Here is a 23,388-nt window from a genome sequence, read left to right on the forward strand (position 1 = left end):
TCTTTAAAAAGGGGGTAACAATAATATCTAGCTTGTAGGATTGTGGTGAGGATTAAGTAAGAATATTAATACGTATACAGCACTTAGAACAACGGCCGGTACCTAGTAACTGTCAAAAAATAATAACTGTTAGCTGTGGTTATTTATATTGCTACATAAATGCTGGATTACTTGCAGTACATAGAGACAACAATACGTAACTACTAAAGTTAGAAGCGTTTGCCCGCATGTACCCCAGGAATCCTCTCTAGCGTCACCAGGGGTGCAGCCAACCCCTGTGGGAAACAGCTTGGCCAGCCTCTTCTGTCTGAAGTTACCTTCTCCTTGGCTTCCATGAGGACTTAAGGTGTCACTGTCTCCTGATTTTTTCGCTGTGTCTCTAGATTCTCAGGCGCCTCATCCCTTGACTCTTGTCATTTTTACTGATTCAATTTTATACACTTCGTCAGGGCGATTTCATCCCCTCCCATGGCCTGAGCATAAGCAGACCTACATTATCGAAACCTTTTTCAACCGGGGCTCTTGGTCTGAACCGCAGAATGCAGAATGCAACTCGAGTGCCTGTTTTCTCAGTTCTCCTAAGGAGAACTAGTGCCATTCTAGATCAGGGGAGAGACGTTCATTCCTTCCAGACGGTGGAGGCCTTAGGGCAGCAGTGCTTACTTCTCTAGTGGAACCGCAGCTGAGAAAGGCTCCTCAACCCAGGTCCCACCCGTATTTCTTCCTAAGGTAATGGCACCTGGATCCACCGTGTTGCCCAGGCCAGAAACCTGACATTTTCTATGACCTCCATCCTCCCTCTCCCCCCATTCCTCTCTCATCCTCCATTGTGTTTCCATCATTGGATAATTCTACCCGCCTTAATAACCCTTGAATCTCTCCCCTTCCCATTCTGCTCGCTGCCACCAGCTTGGTCAGCCCATACCACTTGCCTCAGGATCACTTAAAAGCAACCTGAGTGGTCTTCTTGCCTCTACTAGTCTATCCTCCACTGCTTCCTGGGAAAATCTCACTAAATGCACATCTTATTCTATCATTACCCCATCCATGGCTCTCCAAAGCCCTTCTGATAAAGCTCCATACCCTCCACATGGAGGCTGGCTCGTGCTGTTTCCCCACTCCCGCGTCTCTGCACTGGGCCTGCTCCTGCCCTCCCCTCTGCCCAGGATGCCCTCTCCTTCCACCCGCTCCTCTGCCATCACCCCTTTCTTTTGTGAAAGTCTTACTCAGCCTTCAGTTCTTGCCCGGCACGCTGGACATGTGAGCTCCCCCTCTAAGAAGCAGCCAGTCCTCTTGGATTCTGCAGCCTCGGGAGTTAGCAACGTTGAACAGGACCAGGAGCCGGTCACTGTCACCCTGCAGGGCAACTCCCATCCCCAAGGAGCCAGGTGTGTTCAAAGGGAGCAGCTGAGCATTTGCCCCACAAAGGGGCTAACCCGGGACACCAGGACAGAGGGCTGGCTGTGCTTTAGCTTGTGGCTGCTCAGAGCCTGTCTTTTCACTGTTGGATGTTTTCCTAAGAGAACTTGAATTAATAGCTCAGTAATGAATAATGAGGGGCTGGCACACACTCCTGTTTTCTTAACAGAATTACGGCTGCCAGCTTCACTGTGTTTGCTACAATATTACAAGGCTCTGGAATCTCCTGGGAGACTCCCAATAGTCATAACATCTGTGGCGTGGAGAAGATTTCCAAAAGAATGCGCTGGAGAAGTACCCAAAAAGGTACAGCTAAATTCCTTTTGACCAAAGAGTTTTAACCTGGCACCCATGGCTGGGTTTCAGGGAGTCTAGGAACCCCTAAGATTATAGGCATTGGTTTTTTTGTGTGTATGTCTATGTGTACATTCACTTGGGGAGAGGGTCCATGCTGAGGACCAAGATGCCAGTTTTCCCTTTGGATGGTCAGACTTATTTCATTTGTTCATTAAAATGTTTGAACACTTGTTACAATGTGCCAGGCACTATTCTAAGTACTGAGGGTATATATCAGTGAACCCCCCCCCCCCACACACAAAAGTATTTGCACTTACAGCCCTTATATTCTAGTGGGAGAAGGCAGACAATAAACAAAGTAAGAAAGTCAGTTACATTCTATGTTAGAAGGTGCCAAGTGTCCGGAGAAAAATTAAGCAAGGTTGCTGATAAAGGGAGATGAAATTTTGAATACAGTGGTCCAAGAAGGCATCATTTAAAAGATGACATTTAAGTAAAGACTTGAGACTGTTGAGGGAGCAAAGCTACATGGGTAAAGGGGGGAAGACAGTGCCAGGCAGAGGGAAAAGCTGGGGGGAGGTCCCTAGCTCTTCAAAGCTGCTTTCGCCTGACATTGAGGCAGACAGCAGGGGCTAAGAAAACATCATCACCTTCCAGTAGAGTGGAAGGGCTGGGCATCTCAGGTCAAACTATTTTCTGTTTGATGGACCAGGCTGGTTTGTCTGACCAAAGCTGCAAAGAATAAGAATATCACTCTGGACCAGGGACTGACATTCACTATCATGTAGACCTGTTAACTCTAGCACGAGATGGAAGCACATATACTTTTGGCTCAAATTCCAATTGTCATTTTGGTCACTGGCCGTTTTCAGTAGATCAACAGCCTCTCAGTAGAAAAGCTTAATAACTCTAAGAGGGAAAGAGAAAAGAGTACATTAAGATTCAAGGGGGGAAAAACGTTGCCTGTTTTCAGCTAAATTCTCTTTGTTCCAACAGAGACTCATTTGACAATATTTTGTATAGTTGTAATCCATTGTAAAGATTTTGGCTTTTATTCTTAGTGAGATGGAAACTCATTAGCGAAAAGACATGATCTTAACTTATATTAAATTATTATGGTAAAATGTACATAAAATTTACCATTTTAACCATTTTTAAATGTTACAGTTCAGTGGCGTTAAGTACATTCACATTGTTGTGCAACCATCACGACTGTTCATTTCCAGAACTTTTTCATCATCCCATAGTGTAACTCAGTACCCATTAAATAATAACTCATTTCCCCCTTCTCCCGGCCCCTGAGTAAAACCGCCATTTTACTTTCTGTTTCTATGAATTTGACTACTCTAGGCATCTCATATAAGTGGAATATTTGTCCTTCTGTGTCTGGCTTATTTCACTTAGCATAATGGCTTCAGGGTTCATCTGTGTTGTAGCATGTATCAGAATTTCATTCCTTTTTAAGGCTGAATAATATTCTGTTGTATGTATATACCATAGTTTTTATCTATTCGCCCGATGATGGATATTTAAGTTGTTTCCACCTTTTGGCTTTTGTGAATGATTCTGCTGTGAACATGGGTGCAGACATATCTGTTTGAGTCCCTGCTTTCAGTTCTCCTGGGTTTATGCCCAGAAGCAGAATTACTGGATCAAAGGATAACTCTATGTTCAATTTTTTGAGGAACCAACATACCGTTTTCCACAGCAGTTGCACCATTTTACATTCCCACCAACAGTGCATGAGGGTTCCAATTTCTCCACATTCTCACCAACATTTGTTTTCTGGTTTTTTTGGTTTGTTTGGGTTTTTTTGACAGCAGCCATCATTGTGGTTTTTTATTTGCATTTCCTTAATGATTAGTGATGCTGAGCATCTTTTCAGATGCCTTACTTACATTTTTAAAACATCACTCTGGCTGTTGTGTTGAAATTCTCAACTGTGGGGTGAGATGAAGGACAGGGGACAAATGTGGAAGGAGGAAAGCCAGTTAGAAGTCTGTTGCAGAAGTCTAGGTATATGATGATGGTGGCTTGGAACAAGATGTTAGAAGTGGAAGTGGTAAGAATTCCTGGGATTCTGAATATACTTTGAGGCTAGAGCTGCTAAGATTGAAAGAGGAGTGTGAGAAAGGAGTCCAGAATAACTCCTATAATTTATGGCTGTGCAAATAGCCATTTACTGAGTCAGGGAATGCCAGGGGAAGAGTATGCTGGGAAGGTGAGGCGTTAAGAGTCCAAGTCTGGACGTGTTAAGTTTGGTTGCCTATTAGACTTCCAAGTGGAGATGTCAGTTTGACAGTGGATATGGGAGTTTGGAGATCAAGGGTATTTCAGTTATCTTTTGCTGCATAATAAATAAACTACCCCAAAATTTAGGAGTTTAAAACAGCAACAATTTATTATTTATCATCCTGTGGGTTGACTGACTGGCTCAGCTGTGCAGTTCTGCTCTATGTGGCATCAGCTGGGATCACTCACTTGGCTGCATTCAGTAGTGGGCTACGTGGGAAGGTCCAAAGTATCTTCATTCACGTATCTGGCACCTCAGGGAGTCAGACTTCTTACGTGGCAACTGGTTTCTCCAGAAAGGATGAGATCCGAAGTTGTCAGGCTTCATAAAGGATAGGTCCAAAATGACATAGCACCTCTTCTGCCATATCCTATTGGTCAAAACATGTCACAGGGCCAGCACACGCGAGCAGAGGGAACACAGACTCCGCCTTTTGATGAGAAGAGTGGCATGTGCCTAGAGGGATTGGATGGCAGCCATCTTTGGAGACTAACCAACACAAAGAGAGCTCAGGGTTGGGGACTTAAGTTTGAAAGCAATCAATCAGAAGATTGTACTTAAGCCACAGTACTGGATGAAGATTACCCAGGGAATGACTGTAGATAGAAAGGAGATGGAAAGGCTGATCTCTAGGGTATTCCAACATTTTGCATTTGGAAGGTGGAGAAGCCAGTAAATGAGACTGAGAAGAAACAACCAATAAGGTAGGAGGAAAACCAGGAGAGTGCAGGGCTGCTGAAGACAGGTGCAGAGAGCGTTTCAAGAAAGAGGAAGTGAGGGGGGGACTTCCCTGGCAGTCCAGTGGTTAGGACTCTGCGCTTCCACTGCAGGGGTCACAGGTCAGATCCCACATGCTGCTCGGAGTGGCCAAAAAAAAAAAAAAGAAAGAAAAAAGAAAGAGGGAGTGATTTCGTTGTGGAAAATGCTGCTGAGAGTTCAAGCAAGACAAGGGATGAAGACTGACAACTGGATTTGGCCACGTGGAGACGACCGGTGGTTTTACAAGAATAATTTCAGTGAATCTGTGGAGACATAAGCTTGATTAGGGTGAGTTCCAGAGACAATATGCAGACAGAAATTAAAGGCAGTTGGCATAGACAGCTCTTTTCAGGAGTTAGGGAAGCAGAGAAATGGGGCAGTAAATAATAGGATGTAGATCAATGGAAGACAAATGAAGAAACCAGCTTTCAAAAGGAATGTGAACCATTCATCCATTACAGCAAGTAAGGCAGAGTATCATATGGTCACAAATGCAGGTAGGGTGGTTAGATGTGCTAGTGGGAGGTGCTGTAGAAGCAAATGCTGTCTAGCGGTGAAGGGACGGTTAGTCCAGCCTTGGACAAAATGTAAGATCATAAGACTATCTTTAAGTAGGTGCACATTTATAGGCAAAAAGCATGATTCTGTGGAGAAAGCTAGGAATGCAAAGAAATAACTGACAATGTGGAACCTGAGAGCATGTGGCTGCAGGAGGGGATGCAGAACTTGGGGCGGAAGAGGAATATCTGACTCCAGCTTCAGAGAATGGCCTGCGTCTGGTGACTCAAGAACGGGGAAGGCAGTCTTTAGAGCCCAGGATGTCAAGGACCTGGGAGACTAGGGTATTAGTTCACACGACAGTGGCTGCCGATACCTCCAGGACAGCAGCAGGGGTAACGCAGGGGAGAGGACGACTGTGAAGTAGGAGTCGAGTCCTTAAAGAAGGGGAGGGAGCACCCAGGCAGAGTACTGGGCAACGGCGATGCTGGCATTTTTAAGGGGGGGAGGGGGCATGCATTTTTAAGAAGTGAATTTTGAAAGGAAATGAATACTCTGGAGTGGCAATGGTGAGTGAGCCAGACACTAGCTGAACCTGCAGCCGGGATGTAACCCCTGATCTGCCTCCTCCTGAGAGGCACCGGAGACCTGTAGACCTCGAGAGGAAGCCAGGGACTAGAAAGAGTTCGAACGTATGTATAGATTTATTTTGGTGATTGAACCAAAGGAATTCCAGATATCACAGCAGGGCATCATCAGGAAAGGACGTCATGGGAGGGTTGGGGGCCACAGGTGCAGGGCAGGAGGCTGAACCGCAAGGGAGGGAAGAGCGGGCAGCTCACTCTGGTGGCAACTAAGAGCAAAAGGCAGGCAGTGGGGGTGGCACCCAAGGCGAGATGGGAGTTTTGAGTTCTGCTCTCCCACCTCCTAGCTGTGTGGCTAAGAGATCACTTAGCAAGTTAGTACATCTTGTGTTTAGATGGCAAGTGACAGAAAACCTACTTTAATCTGGCTTAAACAATAATGAGAGTTTACTACCCCCATACATACCCTTCCATAGAGGAAGGGCGGCACTTTAGGAATTGACTCAGCTGTGCAATGATGTCCTCAAGGATCCAGTTTCTTTATATTTCTCTGTTGCACCTTTTATCGTGGTGGCTTCATCCTAAGGCTGTTCCACCTCATGGTCACAAGACGGCTGCCAACAACACTCAGGAAAAGAATATATATAATTTCCTTTTACACATCTAGAAAGACTCCCTTTTGGTAGCGGTCTCAGAAAGGTGAAAACATATCTTTTCCATACGTGCAGCAAACCTCTCCTGCAGTCTCATTTGGGTTGAATTTGGGTAACGTGTCCACTCTTGAACCAGTTCCCGTGGCCTGTGATATACCACGTGCTGACTGGCTGTGGCAAAAGGGAGTTGTCCTGATCGGTTTGGAGCACTTAAGGCCCACCCCTGTTGCTGAGACAGTCGGCAAACTGGCTGTATTAGGGAAGGGTCATGCTCAGTAAAAATCTGAGTATTGTTAGGAAGGGGAAAGGAAGAATTTGTGCTGAGTAGACTACTAAGAATGTCCACTCACTGAGCTGTCGTGAAGGTTAAATGAATATTTGCAAGGACGCCTTGCTTTTTCTTTCTTAAAAGGTTCTTGGAGGTAGAGCTCTAGAAGAAAGCTGTGGGAGCGAAAGGCAGATAAGGGGGGAGGTGAGGAAACAGAAATTTGGGTTAAGAATCCAAGGACTAAGCGGAAGAGACAGCAGAGGTAGATGGGGCTGGAGCTGAGGCATGGATGTAAACAGAACACGCCTGTCTGAATTCTCAGTAGAAACTGAGAGTGAAAATTCTTCTGGTGCCTTGCAAGTCCCCCTTTCCCAAGAGCTGATGAGGGTCTAATTGGTTCATCTCTATATCTGCCTGTGCTCAAAAATGTTCAGTCACTCCCAGCTCTATACTGGGCTAGAGACATTTGCCTCACCCTGGAATTCCAGCCTCTCTAGAATATGAGTCCAGCCTACGTTTGGCCTCATTCTAATTATTGCCATATACAAATTTACCCACAATGTCCATACAAGTCCAACCAAACTGGACTTTTGGTTGCTTCACAACGGCCCCTACACCGGCTCTCCTACCTGCCTTTGTGCAGGTTTTTCTTTTGCTCTGAATGTTGCTCTCCTATCTTTCCTGGCTGGAATCTCTCATCTTGAAAGCCAAGTTCAAATGATTGATTGTTCTCTGATGGAGCCGTCACTGGTCCTTCCACGCTCATGTACTCATTCCTTCCTCACTACTGGTGTGCTATTAGCATTAGCTACTAGTGTCACCTACTCTAGACTGTCAGGTTCTTGAGGACAGCGAAGTTCTCCTCCTCCATCCATGTTCATTCTTTATTTGCTCATTAAAAAAAGCTGTGGGTGTCAACTGTGTGCTAGTCATGGTGCAGACAGAGGTGGGGAAGAAGCACTCAGTAAATACTGGTTGAACTGAATGCTACTGAAAGGGGCTAGTGCCAGCTGGTAGGATTCCAATGGGGGGACCAACTGCTCTAACAAACTGATGTCCTCTCTGTCGATCTTCTATTCTGAGTGTAACCATATTTGCCAAAACCCTTGCCTCAATGGGCCGTAAGTGCATATAAAAGCTGAGTTTTTATTGCCAAAGTAAAGCAAAGAACTGAGACAAATAATGAGACAGCTTATAGATTGTTCAGGGAAAAAAAAAAAATCTGCCTTTGAAATTATTAAGTCATTTCAGTTTTTATTCCAGAGTCATACAAAGCACTATCATCTGTATTATTCAGCAGTGGCTTTCAAAACATTTTTGCCGTTTCACAGTAAAAAAAAAAAAAAAAAAACCTTTATATTATGATCCAGGTCATATTTATTCATTAATTCCTTCAATAAGTAAGTATTAACTACCTACAATATGCCAAATACTATTCTCAGCAGAATACAGTAGTAAACAAAAAGGAAGGAGGGAACAAAAGCCCTTGCCTTCAAAGACCTTACATGCTAGTGGAGCATACAATAAACAAAATAAGTAAAACACACAAACACACAGAAAAGGAAGACTCATGAACAAAACCTCCTATTACTACATGCCATGTACTCTGATATTTTCTATTTTATAAAAAAAAAAAAAAAAGCGGGTCACACCCCATTCAGCTATTAAGTTGGCCTCTCAATTCGGTAACGTGTTGAGACCTGCACTTTGAAAAATACTGGTCTAGACACTTTATGGAGTAGGCAGAGTGTGTTCTGTGCCGTCTTACAGATGAGACAGAGTGACACGTAAAGCTCAAGGTTCAGTGGCTTAGCCACACACGCGTGCGGCCCGAGGGGAGCAACGCTGGCACTTGTCCTCAGGGCTTCTGACGGAGCCCACTGCGGCCCTCTCCATTACCCTCTGCAGCCCTCACAACTGTCGTCGTCCCTACTTCTCTTTGACTATGAAATCTTGACCTCTACCTGGAGCAGCTCTTCCCTCCCCTGCCAGGTAAAATCACATCGACACTCCTAGGCCTGTGTAGACTGCGCGTGCTCCGGGATGCGGCCCCTGTGCCACTCACTGGACGCTGGCTTCCTCACTGCTGTACCAGAGTAGGATCCTCTCCACCGTGACCTCTTTAAGAGCAAGTCTTACTCTCCTTTTCCCCCCAAAGCACAGCTTTACAGAGTAGGTATTAAAAAATACACATGGAACTGAACTGAATTTGTAAGTGACTCAAAGGAGAGGGGTGAAGGAAGTGCTTACTCTATTTGAAAGGCTGAGACCAGAAAAGATACCACTGGAAAAAAGATCTCTTTAACCGAGGTTATAAAAGTCACACATTTGGCAGAGGCTTCAACAATAAAAAACTATACAATCCAAAAAATTTATCTCCTTAGCATCAGTAGATTTAGAATGATGCCAGTAGCTCCTGGTTCACACAGAACAGAAACTTAGTCAAATCAATTCAAGAAAATGAGGGCCACCATAAGAAGGGCCAAGGCTAGCTGTGTGGACCTGAGGCAGGGCGGAGGCAAAGGCCCCAGGTGATCCTCAGCAGCAGAAGAAAGGGCACCTTTGCTGTAATGGTGACCGTTACGATGGGGACAGCTGCCAACTCACCCAAATGAAGAAAACCAGTCCCAGTTCTCAACAGAAAGAATCTAAATGGCACAGCCGTATCTAGGATTGTCCACTCCTTTTCATATAGTTTAGGTAAGATGGGGCTGTGTGGTTGGTACAAATATCTAAGGGAAGGAGAGAGAAGAAACTCTTCGAAAAGGGAGATGAACTTTTTCTAATTATTGACCCAAACTGGAATCTCAAGTTTAAATTTCAGGCTACCACCAGAGAGGGAGGATGGGGACTCAAGGCCAAGATGAGGTCAGTTACAAAAAATACTATATCTGTGACATAGTAGAAAACTTAATTTCAGTCCTATTAAAAGTAAAAAAAATGTCGATGTTAGCTAAATGACCTCTAAGTTTCAGGGACCTACAACTGAATTCTCTAACCCATGGTTTTCAGACTTTATTTTGAATTAGAGACACTAATTCCGTGGGACTAGGGTCAGCTGTAAGGACTGCATATTTAAATAAGCACCCTGGATTCTGTTAAAGATGTATCATGTTGAGAAACTTGCTTAACCTAATTCTTTCCTTTTTACAGTAACTAAAAAGGGGCTCAACTTTAATTAATGTTTCTAATTAGAGCAAAAATGGGCAGTAAAACTGTACAGGCACACCATTTATGCAGTAACACTAAATAAGAGCATATACAAAATTTAAAACTGCATTTCTTATTAATTGTTTTTAATAGCATTTAGTCACATAATTTGTAGTGGCATAGGTTTATAAAAGATGTTTAAGACTGGTTGGTAACTTAGTCTTATCTTGGGTTTTCCTTTAAAATTGAGAATTGGGGAACGAGTCACAAGTTAAAGGATATTTCAGGATACGTTGATTATAAACTCAAAAGGTACACTGATATCAATTCTATAAACAGCAAATGTGAATGTAACTTATTAAAGCCTATTGGTTCACATTTTTAAAAAGCACCCTCATTTGTTTAAAGTTAAGTACTTTAAATGGTTATTGAAAGTCTACTGTAGACATAATATACTCAGTCCAACTAGCTGGTGGTGGGGTGGGTTTATATGACCACATCCAATTAATTCAGAGTCTGACTCAGAATTAAAAATCAAACTGCATTACACAAAAGTTACAGTCATGGGTAGCATAATCAGTTCCTCAGATAATACAGCTTCCAGAGCTTTCATCATCCTGGTCACCCTTCTTTTTTGTTTTCACTTACACATATCTTTCTTTTAAAGAAACAAAATATGTAAAAGTTCACCAAAATTCGGCAAGTCACAGTTTGTATAGCACTAACTGATAGTAGCTTTGGCATTTGATATTACAAAGTCACTTTTGTTACAAATATTTTCTTCATTCTGGGTCAAGGCGAGGTAAAACAGGAAGAATAAGATTCCCAAATGCAGAATCCTGAGTTATGAAGTATCCAGATGAATGTGCATGTGCATGCTGGGGAAGAGTTAAAAAAAAAAGAAAAAGAAAAAAAAGGCAATTCAGCTATTAAGAGTCACAATTCTTCAACCAAGGCATTAAAATTACTTATCCTTTCTGAGTGCTTGAGACCAAATTTGTTTTAAAAATCAGTTCTTATGCTGTTAATTTTGTTTAAATACACAGGAGATGGACAATAATAAAGAATTCATATTAACAATTTGCACCAGGTACTAATATATCATCCCCACTCTCTCCCCTGTGATTCTCTTCAGTCAATAATTGAGTCGAAGACATGAATTACTTTGTTCCTTGGAGTGGGGAGGAAATCTAGCAACAAAGGTCCCAAAGTATTCTGCTCTTGGTCAGTAAAGCAGGAGAGTGAGAAAGAAGGGCAGTAGTTGGAAGGAGAAGGGGGAAAGACAGCTGATTACTGGTGATTAAGATACCAACATTTTGTAGAGGATGTTGGCATATAAATAACAGAAAACCACCAGTGACGTCCCTTGTCACTAAACAAAGGACTGTTCATAGGTTGTCTAAAGTGAGATGATCTTTAATATCCCTTCCAATTCTGAGATTCTAAGGTTTAAAAGCCTAGGTAACGATGTCTAGTGCAAGGTTTCTAGGAATCTTAGTTAAATTATCCAAGATCAATGAAATACTAAAATTGTTGATCATAGTAAGAACAATTTTTTTAACTGATAGATTATCACATTCCTATAGTCTTTAAACATTTCCTGCACAACAGACATGCTGACCATTAAAAAAAGAATCCAAACAACAATAATAAACCGGTAAGACTATCAAAGGACATAATGTCACGACAAATTTGAAAAAATAGATATGTACTATTAAACTAGCCAGTTCATCTTTTAAGATCATTCTGTCCATCCAAATACCCTAAACTCTTCTGTGTGCAGCAGTCCCTTGCCAGGTGTGGCACAGAATCAATCATGACCACGTCAACACCATGAAAGATACTTTCATTACTGCCGTATCTGGTCCTTCAAATCCTCTGGGCATGACTGAACGTCAGCAAACAACTGCAATTACGTGTGGAACGTTTTTATTGATATTGCTCCACTGAAATACAAAATAAGAAGCGTGCTGGTTTCCAAGCCCCAGGAAATCTCCAATGAGACAAGAATGTCAGCCACACTTTCCTCACCTGCAAAGCCGCCTTCTGCTGGGCTGCAATGTGCTGCTGCTCAGCGTGGTCCCGGAAGTCCTTGTTAAGAGAGGGTCTCGAGAGCGCAATGCTAAAATGGGAATCTTAGTTACTTGACTGTTTAGAGACTCCCTTCCTTCTGAATCACACTGTTCATTAGATATTCTAAATAGGGATTACAAAAAAGAAAGAAAAAAGAACTTCCTGAATAAGTCTTTTTTCCTTCTCCCACTGTCTACATTAATTTATATGAAGAAAGCCTATATTATTTACTAGGGCTTCAGATTATCTCCTTTTTATTCATGATTTATGGTCCTCTGCTTTCAAACAGATTTGAGGTACTCTGGTCTATCATAAAGTTACATTTATGATGAAAACTAAAGAGTTGAATGTTTCAAGCAGAAGGTAGAACATGCAAAGGTAGGACTGGAGGTCAGGGCTCAGGAGGGGAGAAATGGGTTGGCAAAACATGAGGCTAGGGAGGAAGGCAGGTGCCGAGATATGTAGAGCCTTGTGAAATAAATTAAGAAATGAAGACCTTATCCTAACAGTGAAGGGAGACTCCCAAGAGTGTTACAAGCAGAAGAGTGACTCGATCAGAATTATCACACTACGGTTCAGAAAGACCGCCACTGTGGCAGACAGTGCTGGTCATCTCCCCAACAACTGTTGCTCTCCCTCCTTCCTCGCTAATGGAACCCACACTTAGTTCAATTATCGTTGGTCCCATTCTTCATGGTGGGCCAGGTTATCCCCCAGGGGGTGAACTTTGATTGGTATAAGACAACACCATTTCCCTTGCTGGTTTCCTGTTTAGGCAAGAGAAAGGTTCACAATTCTGGGCAGCTAGACTTCACGGGTAGTCTGCTTGAAGGCTTTGAGAACGTTTTCCTCACTCTTACAAAATGGACACAGGAGAGGAACCTTTCTGGCTTTTGCCTCTACGGGGGCTCGGTGTACAGTGATGCCTAGGCTACTGCAGTCATATTCTGACCAGTAAGGAGGTGCTGACCCATGGACAAGGGCAGAAGGGAGAGAAGGAAGCTGGGTCAGTGCTGACACTGGTGTGCCACTGCAGTAAGCCATTCTGGAACCACCTTATCTTCACGCTTCTGGTTAACCTATATCCTAACATTTTTGCCAACTTTTTGGTTTTCTGTCACTTCCAGATTAAAACATCCTAACTGACACAACTGATAAATGTATTCGAGAGAACTTAAGACTGTGGGAAATTCAGGAGGTAGTAACTGAGGCAAAAAATGAGAGTGGCCAGGACCAGGGCAGCATCAGTTGCAATAAAGAAAAATGGACAAGTTTGAGACACATTTCAAAATATAAACATAAGAGAATGATAAATGTTTAGAGATGGAAGTAAAAGGGAATAATAAACAATTAAAGTTCACATTTCTGACTCTGATTACTAGTAGATCTGTACCACTCATGGAGACAAGCAAGCCAACAATATTAAGTAGGTAGAGAGGGAGGGAAGATGAGTTCGGTGTGGGACATACTCAGTTTGAAATGCCTGGAAGACATCAAAGTGCAGATGTCCAGGAGGCAGTCTGGTGCTTGAGACAGAGGACGAGGCTGGAGATGCAAATGTATAAAAGTAACTGGCACATAAATTACAGGCTGTGAAAGTGAAAGCAACTGTCCAGTGAAAAGACATAGACTGGGAGACTGGATCTAGAACAGAACTCTGAGGAATATCAACATTCAAGAGACAGGAAGTGGGATTTCCCTGGTGGCTCAGTGGTTAAGAAGCTGCCTGCCAATGCAGGGGACACGGGTTCGAGCCCTGGTCCAGGAAGATCCCACATGCTGCGGAGCAACTAAGCCCGTGTGCCACAACTACGGAGCCTGCGCTCTAGAGCCCGCGAGCCGCAACTACTGAGCCCGTGTGCTACAACTACTGAAGCCTGTGCGCCTAGAGCTCATGCTCCGCAACGAGAAGCTACCACAATGAGAAGCCCACGCATCACAACAAAGACCCAACGCAGCCAAAAATTAATTAATTAATTAATTTAAAAAAAAAGAGAGAGAGAGGCAGTGGAGAAATGTCTGCAAAAGAAACCAAGATAGTATAACAGTGGATGAATGGAAGCCAAGGAAAGAGAGTATTTTAAGGAGGGCACTGTATACAATGGAATACCACTCAGCCATGAAAAAAAAGAAAGAAATCTTGCCATTTATGACAACAAATACCATATGATCTCACTTATATATGGAATCTAAAAAACAAAACACACAAAACAAAATGAAAACAGACTCATATACACCTGAAACTAACACAATGTCGTAAATCAACTATACTCCAATAAAAAAATTTAAAATATATATTAACCAATTAAAAAAAGAAAACAGACTCATAGAACAAACAGGTGGTCACCAGAGGGGAGCAGGTTGGGGGTGGGCAAAATAGGTGAAGGGGATTAAGAGGCACAAACCTTCAGTGAGAAAATAAAGAAGTCACAGGAATGTAATATACAGCATAAGGAATATGATTCATGATACTGTATTAATTTTGTGTGGAGACAATGGTTCTTAGACATTGTGGTGATCATTTCATAATGTATGCTCATGTCAAATCACTGTGTAGTACACCTGAAGTTAACACAACTCCACTTCAATTAAAAAAAAAGAAAAAAAAAGGAGGGAGCAATCAGTGGTGTCAAATAATGCTAGGAAGTCTAACAAGAAAAGGACTTTGGTCCACCAGATTTAGCCACGAGGAGGTTGCAAGTGACCTAGGCTCAAACCTGTTCTTTGGGTTGGAGGTGGGGAGGCGTGGAAGTCAGATTGTAGTGGGCTGGGGAGTAAATAAGTGAGAAAGCAAAGGTGAGTACGTACAGACAACTCCTTTAAGAGGTCTGGCTGACTCTGCACACCTAAAAAAATAAATTAGCTCTAGCTTTCACGTGAATCCTTTCCTGTATACCTGAATTCACCAGGGACAGTCCCCTGAAGAAACAGAAGAATATTTTATACTATATTATACTTTTACTAGAAATCAATCTAACAAGCTAATAAAATAACAGAAACAGATAAAAAAAAAAAAGAGAGAGGGGAAAGTTAGGGTGGTGGCTGAATGGGATAACGGATGTCAGGGAAGAGATTTAAGATGGCAGAAACGGAATACAATAAAGATCATTAAGCTACTGCAACTTTACCTATTTTGCATAATGCTTAAAAAGTGGGACATTAACAATAATTTCAGTAACAAAAAAACTATACAAAACTCTTTTCTTTTTTTGAAAGTAGGCTGTAGGGAAATTTTAAGTCTGATTAGAATTAAAATATTTAAAATCTAAGCAATTAAATAATCTAACTTTTCAAGTCTAACTAGGAAATAAAACATAACATGTTAAATTCCAATGTTAAAGAAACAAACCATTGCCAACCAATTTCAGTTATATTGTCCAAGATATTTTTTATATCACTGAATATAAAAACCACATTATTCTTCAATACCTAGCTCCAGGATGATTTGTTGAAGATTGGTTCTGCATTAGTAATTTTCTTTTTTCTTTGTCCAGTTCTGCCAAGATTGCAACTCTATTTTTGTTTTGAAAACCTAAAAAAAGAGAGAGTGTTGGGGACGAGAAAGAGAAATAAAATGTTTTAGAGCTGTTTTATAAACCTAGGCTACCTAGAAACCCAGAAAGCAAAATTCTGTTCTCTAACACGATAACGAACCCACTAGTAAGCAGTTTCCCTAGATGGTTACTATCTCCCTACTGCCTATTTTCCAGCAAATTTAACAGGATAATATGCAAAGGATAATACTGACTGAGGACTTTTTTAAGACTTAGTTCTAAAGAATTTTAATCATCAAAGTATGGGTAACAGCATTTGTTTTATAACAAAATCTCTGCAGCCCCAAATGCTACAGGGACCAATCTCTATCCTGCTCTGTCTCCGGGAGTGAAGATTTTCTTAGTTCTCAGTTTTAGGCCTCTCTGTGAATGCCTCTTTCAGGAGGGGAAAGCATTAGATACACTCAGGTCAAAACAGTATTTTTCTTAACTGCTTTCATTCAGAGATGACACACAGTCTTTCAAGGAACAAGTCAGAGAACTGCAACTGACTAGAAAGCAATTCTGAGAGAGAAATGGAACATAACTGACAGGGTACAAACAGGTCCCTTATCAAATCCTGAATACTGGGCTCAATTTTGAGCTCCAATTTTAACATAAGATCTAGAGCAGAGGTTCGAAGTCCTGGCCCAGGAGCAGCATCCAACTCTGTTTTTAAAATCTGAATTAAATGCCAACATGTAAACACTGTATACAAAATTCTCAGATTACTTCTCTTGAAACATCTCAAGGTCTGGCGTAGGGGTCTGGACGCCCCCAAGGCAACAATTAGGTAGAACAAAGAAACAGCTGTCCCCTTTAGCTGGGCACTCTCCAGCTTGTTACAGGCCTTATCAGATTTGTTTATACCTGTAGGCATTTAAGTTTCTGATCCCTAATTTAGAAGAAAACAAATGGAAAGGTTAAAGGATTAGGAAAAAAACTATGGAGGCAAAAAAAGGCCAGGGGCCTCGAATCACTGGGTTAGCATCACTGCGCTGGAAGAAAGCATGAAGAATGGGGAAGGAGGGAGCTTTCAAGCAGAGCCGCAGCAAGCACTCCTCAGGGTACTCACATGAGGGATTTTAAGCACTTTATATTGATCGCAAAGGAGAACTGGGCGGTAGGATGCATATTTCCTCCTCTCCTGGGAGAGGAGTCAGGTCAGGGACAGCGCAGGATGTACAAGGAACAGGAGCATTCACTGAGATTAACACTGAGACTGGGCTGAACCAGAAGCAGCTGAGGCTTGCGGCACTTTCCCCTAAACCTGCTCTTAAATCTAGCAGCAGTAAACTGACTTCAGGCCAGGCCAGAAATGGGCAAAACCTGTCTCTGCCACAGCCATTTTAGAAATTTATCATCTCCATTTTCCTTCTCTGCCCCCTCATGCTTATGCCATCAACCTGTCATCAAATTCTAGTAATAGCAGACTCCTTTCTGGAACAGATAATTCACACTAACACATTCTGGTACTTCTGAGGAGATGATTTTGCAAGCCTTCCAGGTGATTCTTCATCTATTCTAATCCTAATTCTAATCTTCCTTCCTGCCGACCTCTTAGTTAATCTTCCAGGGAAGAAGCTCTATAAGGCCTTTACAGGCCACATGTCATTACCTGCTCCACCCAACCTCATAGACAGGACTGCCTCAGGAGAAGTCTTCTACCTAAGGAAGGATTTAATACAGAACTCCCAAGAATGTAGATACTTAATGCCTGTGAGTGCTAATGCTATGGAAATACTGTTAAAGAAACACCATTACCAAAGTAATATAGAATGTCAAGTCCAAACAACCTAATTAGTATGATGTCCTAACATCTTGTAGTTTTTTTAAAAAATAATACCCATAAATTGAAAGAAAAATATTTTATTTCATTTTAAAATAACCACTAATGCAGTGTGTGTACCTGGGCACTGTATAACTTTGCAAACCTGGGAATCAGTTCAGACACTACCATCCTCGTTCCCTGTTCCGCACAGTACTTGTTTTTTATCAAAGCAGTTGCCAAAAACCCACTTCACAAAAATATGACACCGTCGAAAGTAATGTAGCACACTGGTAAGTTAAACTTATTAAATTGCCTATATTTCACCATTTTCTACCTACAGAAACAATAATTTCATATGATTCACTAACTTTAAAAAAAAAGTCACATGTCCTTCTTGGCTTGATCAATAACAGCCTCCTTTAAAAAAACTTCATGCATGTTTGACAATCGGAGCACAGGTAGCTATAGTGAACTCCCTGTTACCATGGAGATTAAGTGTGAAAATTAGTAACTATAGGCTCTAAATTAATATTAATACACTAGTTTCTTTATCCACGACCTTTGCCCACTAAGGAGAGCTATGTTATTCTCAATCTGTTTTACTGCTCTTGGTGAGCCCGTTCCCCAAATAAACCAGTCAGTCAGTATCATATGGATCAGACGGGAAGTACAGAATATGGGTATTACTGATTTTATATAACAGAAACTTCCCTAAAAGTAATGTAATACAAATTAAGGTAAGATAATTATGGAAGGATAAGTATACTGTAATGTGTTATGTAAAGGAATCCAGAAGTGAGTTCTTTGTAAAGTGAAGAATGCTTTCCAGCTTGAGGTTGGCCAGGCAACAACTGGAACATTAAAAAGAGAATAATAATTATAACTAAATGGAACAAACTCAATCTATGATAAACCATGAATTCATAAAAAGATACAAAAAAGAAAGTGAGGGAATTCCCTGGCAGTCCAGTGGTTAGGACTCTGCGCTCTCACTGCTGAGGGGCCGGATTCAATCCCTGGTCGGGGCACTAAGATCTCACAAGCTGTGTGGTGCGGCCAAAAAAAAAAAAAAATTAAAGTATATAAAAAGATTGTAAAGAAAGGTAAAATAATAGTCATCATGCTAATAATTAGGTTAGTGTTAACATTTAGATGTTTTGTTTCTCCTATTAAGTTTATGTCTGTTTATAAGGCATAGCTGTTTACTTTTTTGTTTAGTTACAGGAGGAAGGGGTAGATATAGGGAACTGTGGATAAGCCAAATAGTCCCAGAAAAAGCAAGTTATATACCAAGAACAGGAGGGTCAGATCAGTGCAGGTCCTCACACACACACATCATTTGAAAGGAAACGCAGTGGTAGATGAGCACCCATGGTCACACACAATGACCAAGCAGAAACCCTGAGCTCTAACTGGATGAATTAGCAGAATATCCTAAAGAGAGCTAATGGTACAGACCTGATCCCTGATTTCTTGGGAGATGAAACGTCCATAATTCCTGGCAGGAATGCTACCAGAAAAGGGCAATTCATAATGACAACAGAACAATGGGTTATAAAATACTAATCACATTTAAAAAAAAAAAAAGAAGAAGAAGAAGAAGAGTATTTCATTCAGGGAGTAACCCCAGGTTGCAAGAAACTAAAAATGTATGAGAAAAGGCATGAGTTTAAAAAAAAAAAAAAAAAAATCTCATTAACTTAGCAAGTTTAGTTACAAAAGTGACCAAGTACACACCAATGCAACTTTTAAATCATCTTTAAAGGCATAAGCAACTCTTGTGATTTACCTAAGAATCAAATCCATCAACAAACCCTAAACCTTGACTAATCTGAAATTTTGTTTTGTTTTGGTAGTGGTAAGACAACCATAACCCTAGGAAGGTGTAAAAAAATTACTAAAATCCTGGGGAAGTACAGAAATAAGAATCTGGGAAGATTATTAAAATCCAAGGAAGATTAAAAAAACAAAGTACTACAGAGAGAGTAAATGAATTAATTAAACCCATGGGTTAGTATTTTAAAATAGGTTTAATTTTAAGTATAGTAAGTTTTGCAATCACTATATAAAGTGAAGTATTATAGAAGTCAAATTAATTGTAATTTAAACTGTTATTAAAGATAATTTAACTAAATAATCTTGTAATCAATTCTAAATGCTTAAAACATTCTATTTTGGAACTTAGTTCATAAGTAGGTTTAAAAACTGCGCATTAATTTTGAGCAGTGATGAGGATTTTTCTCCATGCACAAAATCCCCTTAGACATTAAAGAACTTGCTAAAATAGTTAAATAAGCGGTCATTAGACAGGGGTAGCTCATAGCCTTCCTTCCCTGGTAAAGGATAATGCCTCTCTCTGTATCTCACTTAATGCCCCAGGCTCCCACCCAGAAGCCTGAGTTTTATCCTTATAATACCTCCTTCTTCCTACCCACATCCAACCAATCACCTAGTCCAACCAATTTTATATCCTCAATGTCTCTAAAATATCTTCCCCTCTCAACGCCTATTCCACAGTCTAACCAGGCAAGGTTATCTCCTGTATAACATTCAAGAACTTAATGTCTACACGTAGGCAGCTGAGAGCCACAAAAACTATTTTACAGGGAAAGGGTATGGTCAGGTCTATTAGGCTTTTACTTTGAGCTTGTCTTATGCCCTGAAACCTATGCTTCCCTCTTGAGCATTCAAAAATAATCTAGTACTAATTTACATGTCAGTTTTGTACAAAACATTTACTGTATTATAGAAATATATAAAAGTCAAGAGATAGCAGTTAGGTAATAATAATAGCTTATTTCAAATTTGAAACGTAAGGCAAAAAACTAGGTAGTCAATTGGGTTATGTGAAGTAGTTCAGTGTAATTTTCTAGAGCAAGATTCTCCCACCTTCAGAGTTTGTAATACAAACTTACTCTAAGGCATCAACATATAAAATTTAACTTTTATTCTAATCACTACATGAATTGTTTTTTTAAACACAAACTGTCTCTCGCCATAATTCAACATTTTACTTTTGCATTATTTTAAATGTATCTTAAAGTCACATGTAACTTTTACATTCTTAAAAGCATGAGAGTGTTAAAATATATTATCTCATGTACAGTAGGAATTACTTAATATTCCTTTATAACTAAACTTTTTCCTAATAAAATTATCTTAGAATAAAGCAGCACACTCCAAAAGTTCCACTTAGAACTACAGCTCTATCTCCATTCACAATCATATATATTCTCATTTCCATATTCACTTATAGAAACATTTAACTCCCACACATTTCTGTGTCACTAAAAATATTCTGGAGTAACTAGCATTACAGCAAATTGCATTTAAAACCTAACAGCTGATATTCACTTTGCATGAATAGTTCTATGACACTTCAACAAGGACTAATAGGAATTCCTTTTATTGAAAAAAATCTAAAACTAAAGAATGAAAATTATTGTTTGATTAGTGGGGTTAGTGGGGTTATAGACAATCTACTTTCCAATTACAGTTGTTATATTGCTTTCATAACAATTTTTTAAAAGATATTTTAAAATATTCAAATCCTTTCAAGTGACTATCTTACAAGCTATATACTCTTCACAACTATACAGTAAATGAACTATCATCCTAAAACAGCTGTTTAGGGGGAGTTCCCTGGTGGATTAGTGGTTAGGATTCCGGGCTTTCACCGCCATGCCCAGGTTCAATCCCTGATTGGGTAACTGAGATCCCACAAGCCATGTGGCACGGCAAAAAAAAAAAAAAAGACAGCTGTTCAGTATTGGAGGAAAGTCACAGTGGCACTATTAGTTTAACATGTTTTAAGTTATTTACTGATTCAACATATATTTATTGTGTATCCATGACATACATACAGGCACTAAGGTAGAGTCTAAGGATGAAATGATGAGCCACAACTTGATTTGATGCTAGTTCTCATGGTTCTTAAACATTCCCGTGAAGATAGAGATTATCAAATAATTACACAAATGAATGTATAATTAGAGTCTAAGATGAGTAGTCTGAAATAAAGAAATAACATTCTATAAGCATTAAAAACAATCATTATAGGAATCAAGGTTTTTTTTTTTTTACATCTTTATTGGAGTATAATTGCTTCATACTGTTGTGTTAGTTTCTGCTGTATAACAAAGTGAATCAGCTATATGTATACATATATCCCAATATCCCCTCCCTCCCACCCTCCCTATCCCACCCCGCTAGGTCGTCACAAAGCATCAAGCTGATCAGCCTGTGCTATACAGCAGCTTCCCACTAGCCATCCATTTTACATTTGGAAGTGTATATACGTTAATGCTATTCTCTCTCTTCATCCCAGCCTCCCCTTCCCCACCCCATCCTCAAGTCTGATCTCTACATCTGTGTCTTTATTCCTGCCCTGCCACTAGGTTCATCAGTACCATTTTTCTATATTCCATATATATGCGTTAGCATACGGTATTTGTTTTTCTCTTTCTGACTTACTTCACTCCGTATGACAGACTCTAGGTCCATCCACCTCACTATAAATAACTCAGTTTTGTTCCTTTTTATGGCTGAGTAATATTCCACTGTATATATGTGCCACATCTTCTTTATCCATTCATCTGTCAATGGACATTTAGGTTTCTTCCATGTCCTGGCTATTGTGAATAGTGCTGCAATGAACATTGTGGTACATGACTTATTTTGAATTATGGTTTTCTCAGGGTATATGCCCAGTAGTGGGATTGCTGGGTCATATGGTAGTTCTATTTTTAGTTTTTTAAGGAGCCTCCATACTGTTCTCCCCAGTGGCTGTATCAATTTACATTCCCACCAACAGGAATCAATGTTGAATCAACTTGACCTAGACTGGGAGTAGGGGGAGCAGTGTCAGAGAAGTCTCCCACAAGAAGTAATGCTGGAGCTGAAATGTTAGATTAATTAGGTTAATTAGGGGTGGGGGACAAAATAACACTTCCCCCTTTAGAAAGATCACTGTAGCTACAAGGTTGAGAATACACTAGACAAGAGAAAAAGAGACTATTACAGTAGAACAAGGTGGAGATGACAGAAGTTGTTAGTGGCCAGGGAAATGGAGAGAGATGAACAGACCCAAGAGCTTTTTAGGAAGTTAAATCAACAGGACAGTGATAGAATAAATAAGAAGTCAAGAATGAGGAAGAAGGTGTCATGGATGGTCCTGAGGTTTTTGGCTCATACAGTTAAATGGTATATTATTTGTACTGCTGCTGTAACAAATTACCACAAACTTAATGGCTTAAAACAACACAAATCTATTATCTTACAGTTCTATAGGTCAGTAGTCTCACTGGGCTAAAATCAAGTGCTGCATTCCTTTCTGGAGGCTCTAGGAGAGAATCTGTTTCCTTCCCTTTTCCATCTTATAGATGTGCCTGAGTTCCCTGGCTTGTGGTCCCCCTTCTCCAACTTAAAAGCCAACAACACTGCATGTCTCTGACCCTTCTGTGGTCATTTCTCTCTGACCACAGCCAGGAAAAAGTTCTTTGCTTTTAAAGACTCATGTGGGAGGGGGACCTTCAAGATGGTGGAGGAGTAAGACGTGGAGATTACCTTCCTCCCCACAAATACATCAAAAATACATCTACACGTGGAACAATTCCTACAGAACACCTACTGAACCCCGGCAGAAGAACTCAGACTTCCCAGAAGGCAAGAAACTCCCCACATACCTGGGTGGGGCAAAAGAAAAAAGAAAAAACAGAGACAAAAGAATAGGGATGGGACCTGCACCTCTGGGAGGGAGCTGTGAAGGAGGAAAAGTTTCCAAACACTAGGAAGACCCTTCATGGGCAGAAACGGGGGGTGGCGGGGGAGAAACTTTGGAGCCACGGAGGAGAGCACAGCAACAGGGGTGCAGAGGGCAAAGCGGAGAGATACCCCCACAGAGGATCGGTGCCGACCAGCACTCACCAGCCCGAGAGGCTTGTCTGCTCACCCGCCAGGGCGGGTGGGGACTGGGAGCTGAGGCTCGGGCTTCGGTCAGATCCCCAGGGAGAGGACGGGTTGGCTGTGTGAACACAGCCTGAAGGGGGCTAGTGTGCCACAGCTGGCTGGGAGGGAGTCTGGGAAAAAGTC

General features: G+C 41.1%; 1 protein-coding gene across 2 annotated transcripts in view; it reads right to left on the reverse strand.

The window, feature by feature from the left end:
- Nucleotides 1-8,018: 8,018 nt before the first annotated feature.
- Nucleotides 8,019-23,388, reverse strand: part of INIP (INTS3 and NABP interacting protein) — a 32,689-nt gene continuing 17,319 nt past the window's right edge. Inside the window, exons 3-6 of one of the 2 annotated variants that reach the window (XM_059925330.1) lie at nt 21,162-21,308; nt 15,424-15,526; nt 11,953-12,043; nt 8,019-10,799 (exon numbers count right to left, since the gene is read on the reverse strand). In XM_059925330.1, the coding sequence (XP_059781313.1) occupies nt 10,704-10,799; nt 11,953-12,043; nt 15,424-15,461 (225 nt within the window). In that variant the 5' untranslated portion in view covers nt 15,462-15,526; nt 21,162-21,308 and the 3' untranslated portion in view covers nt 8,019-10,703. The remainder of the gene's footprint in view (nt 10,800-11,952; nt 12,044-15,423; nt 15,527-21,161; nt 21,309-23,388) is intronic. The other variant, XM_059925329.1, reaches the window with a different exon arrangement.

Source organism: Balaenoptera ricei, chromosome 6 (genome assembly GCF_028023285.1).
Source record: "Balaenoptera ricei isolate mBalRic1 chromosome 6, mBalRic1.hap2, whole genome shotgun sequence".
NCBI lineage: Eukaryota > Metazoa > Chordata > Mammalia > Artiodactyla > Balaenopteridae > Balaenoptera > Balaenoptera ricei.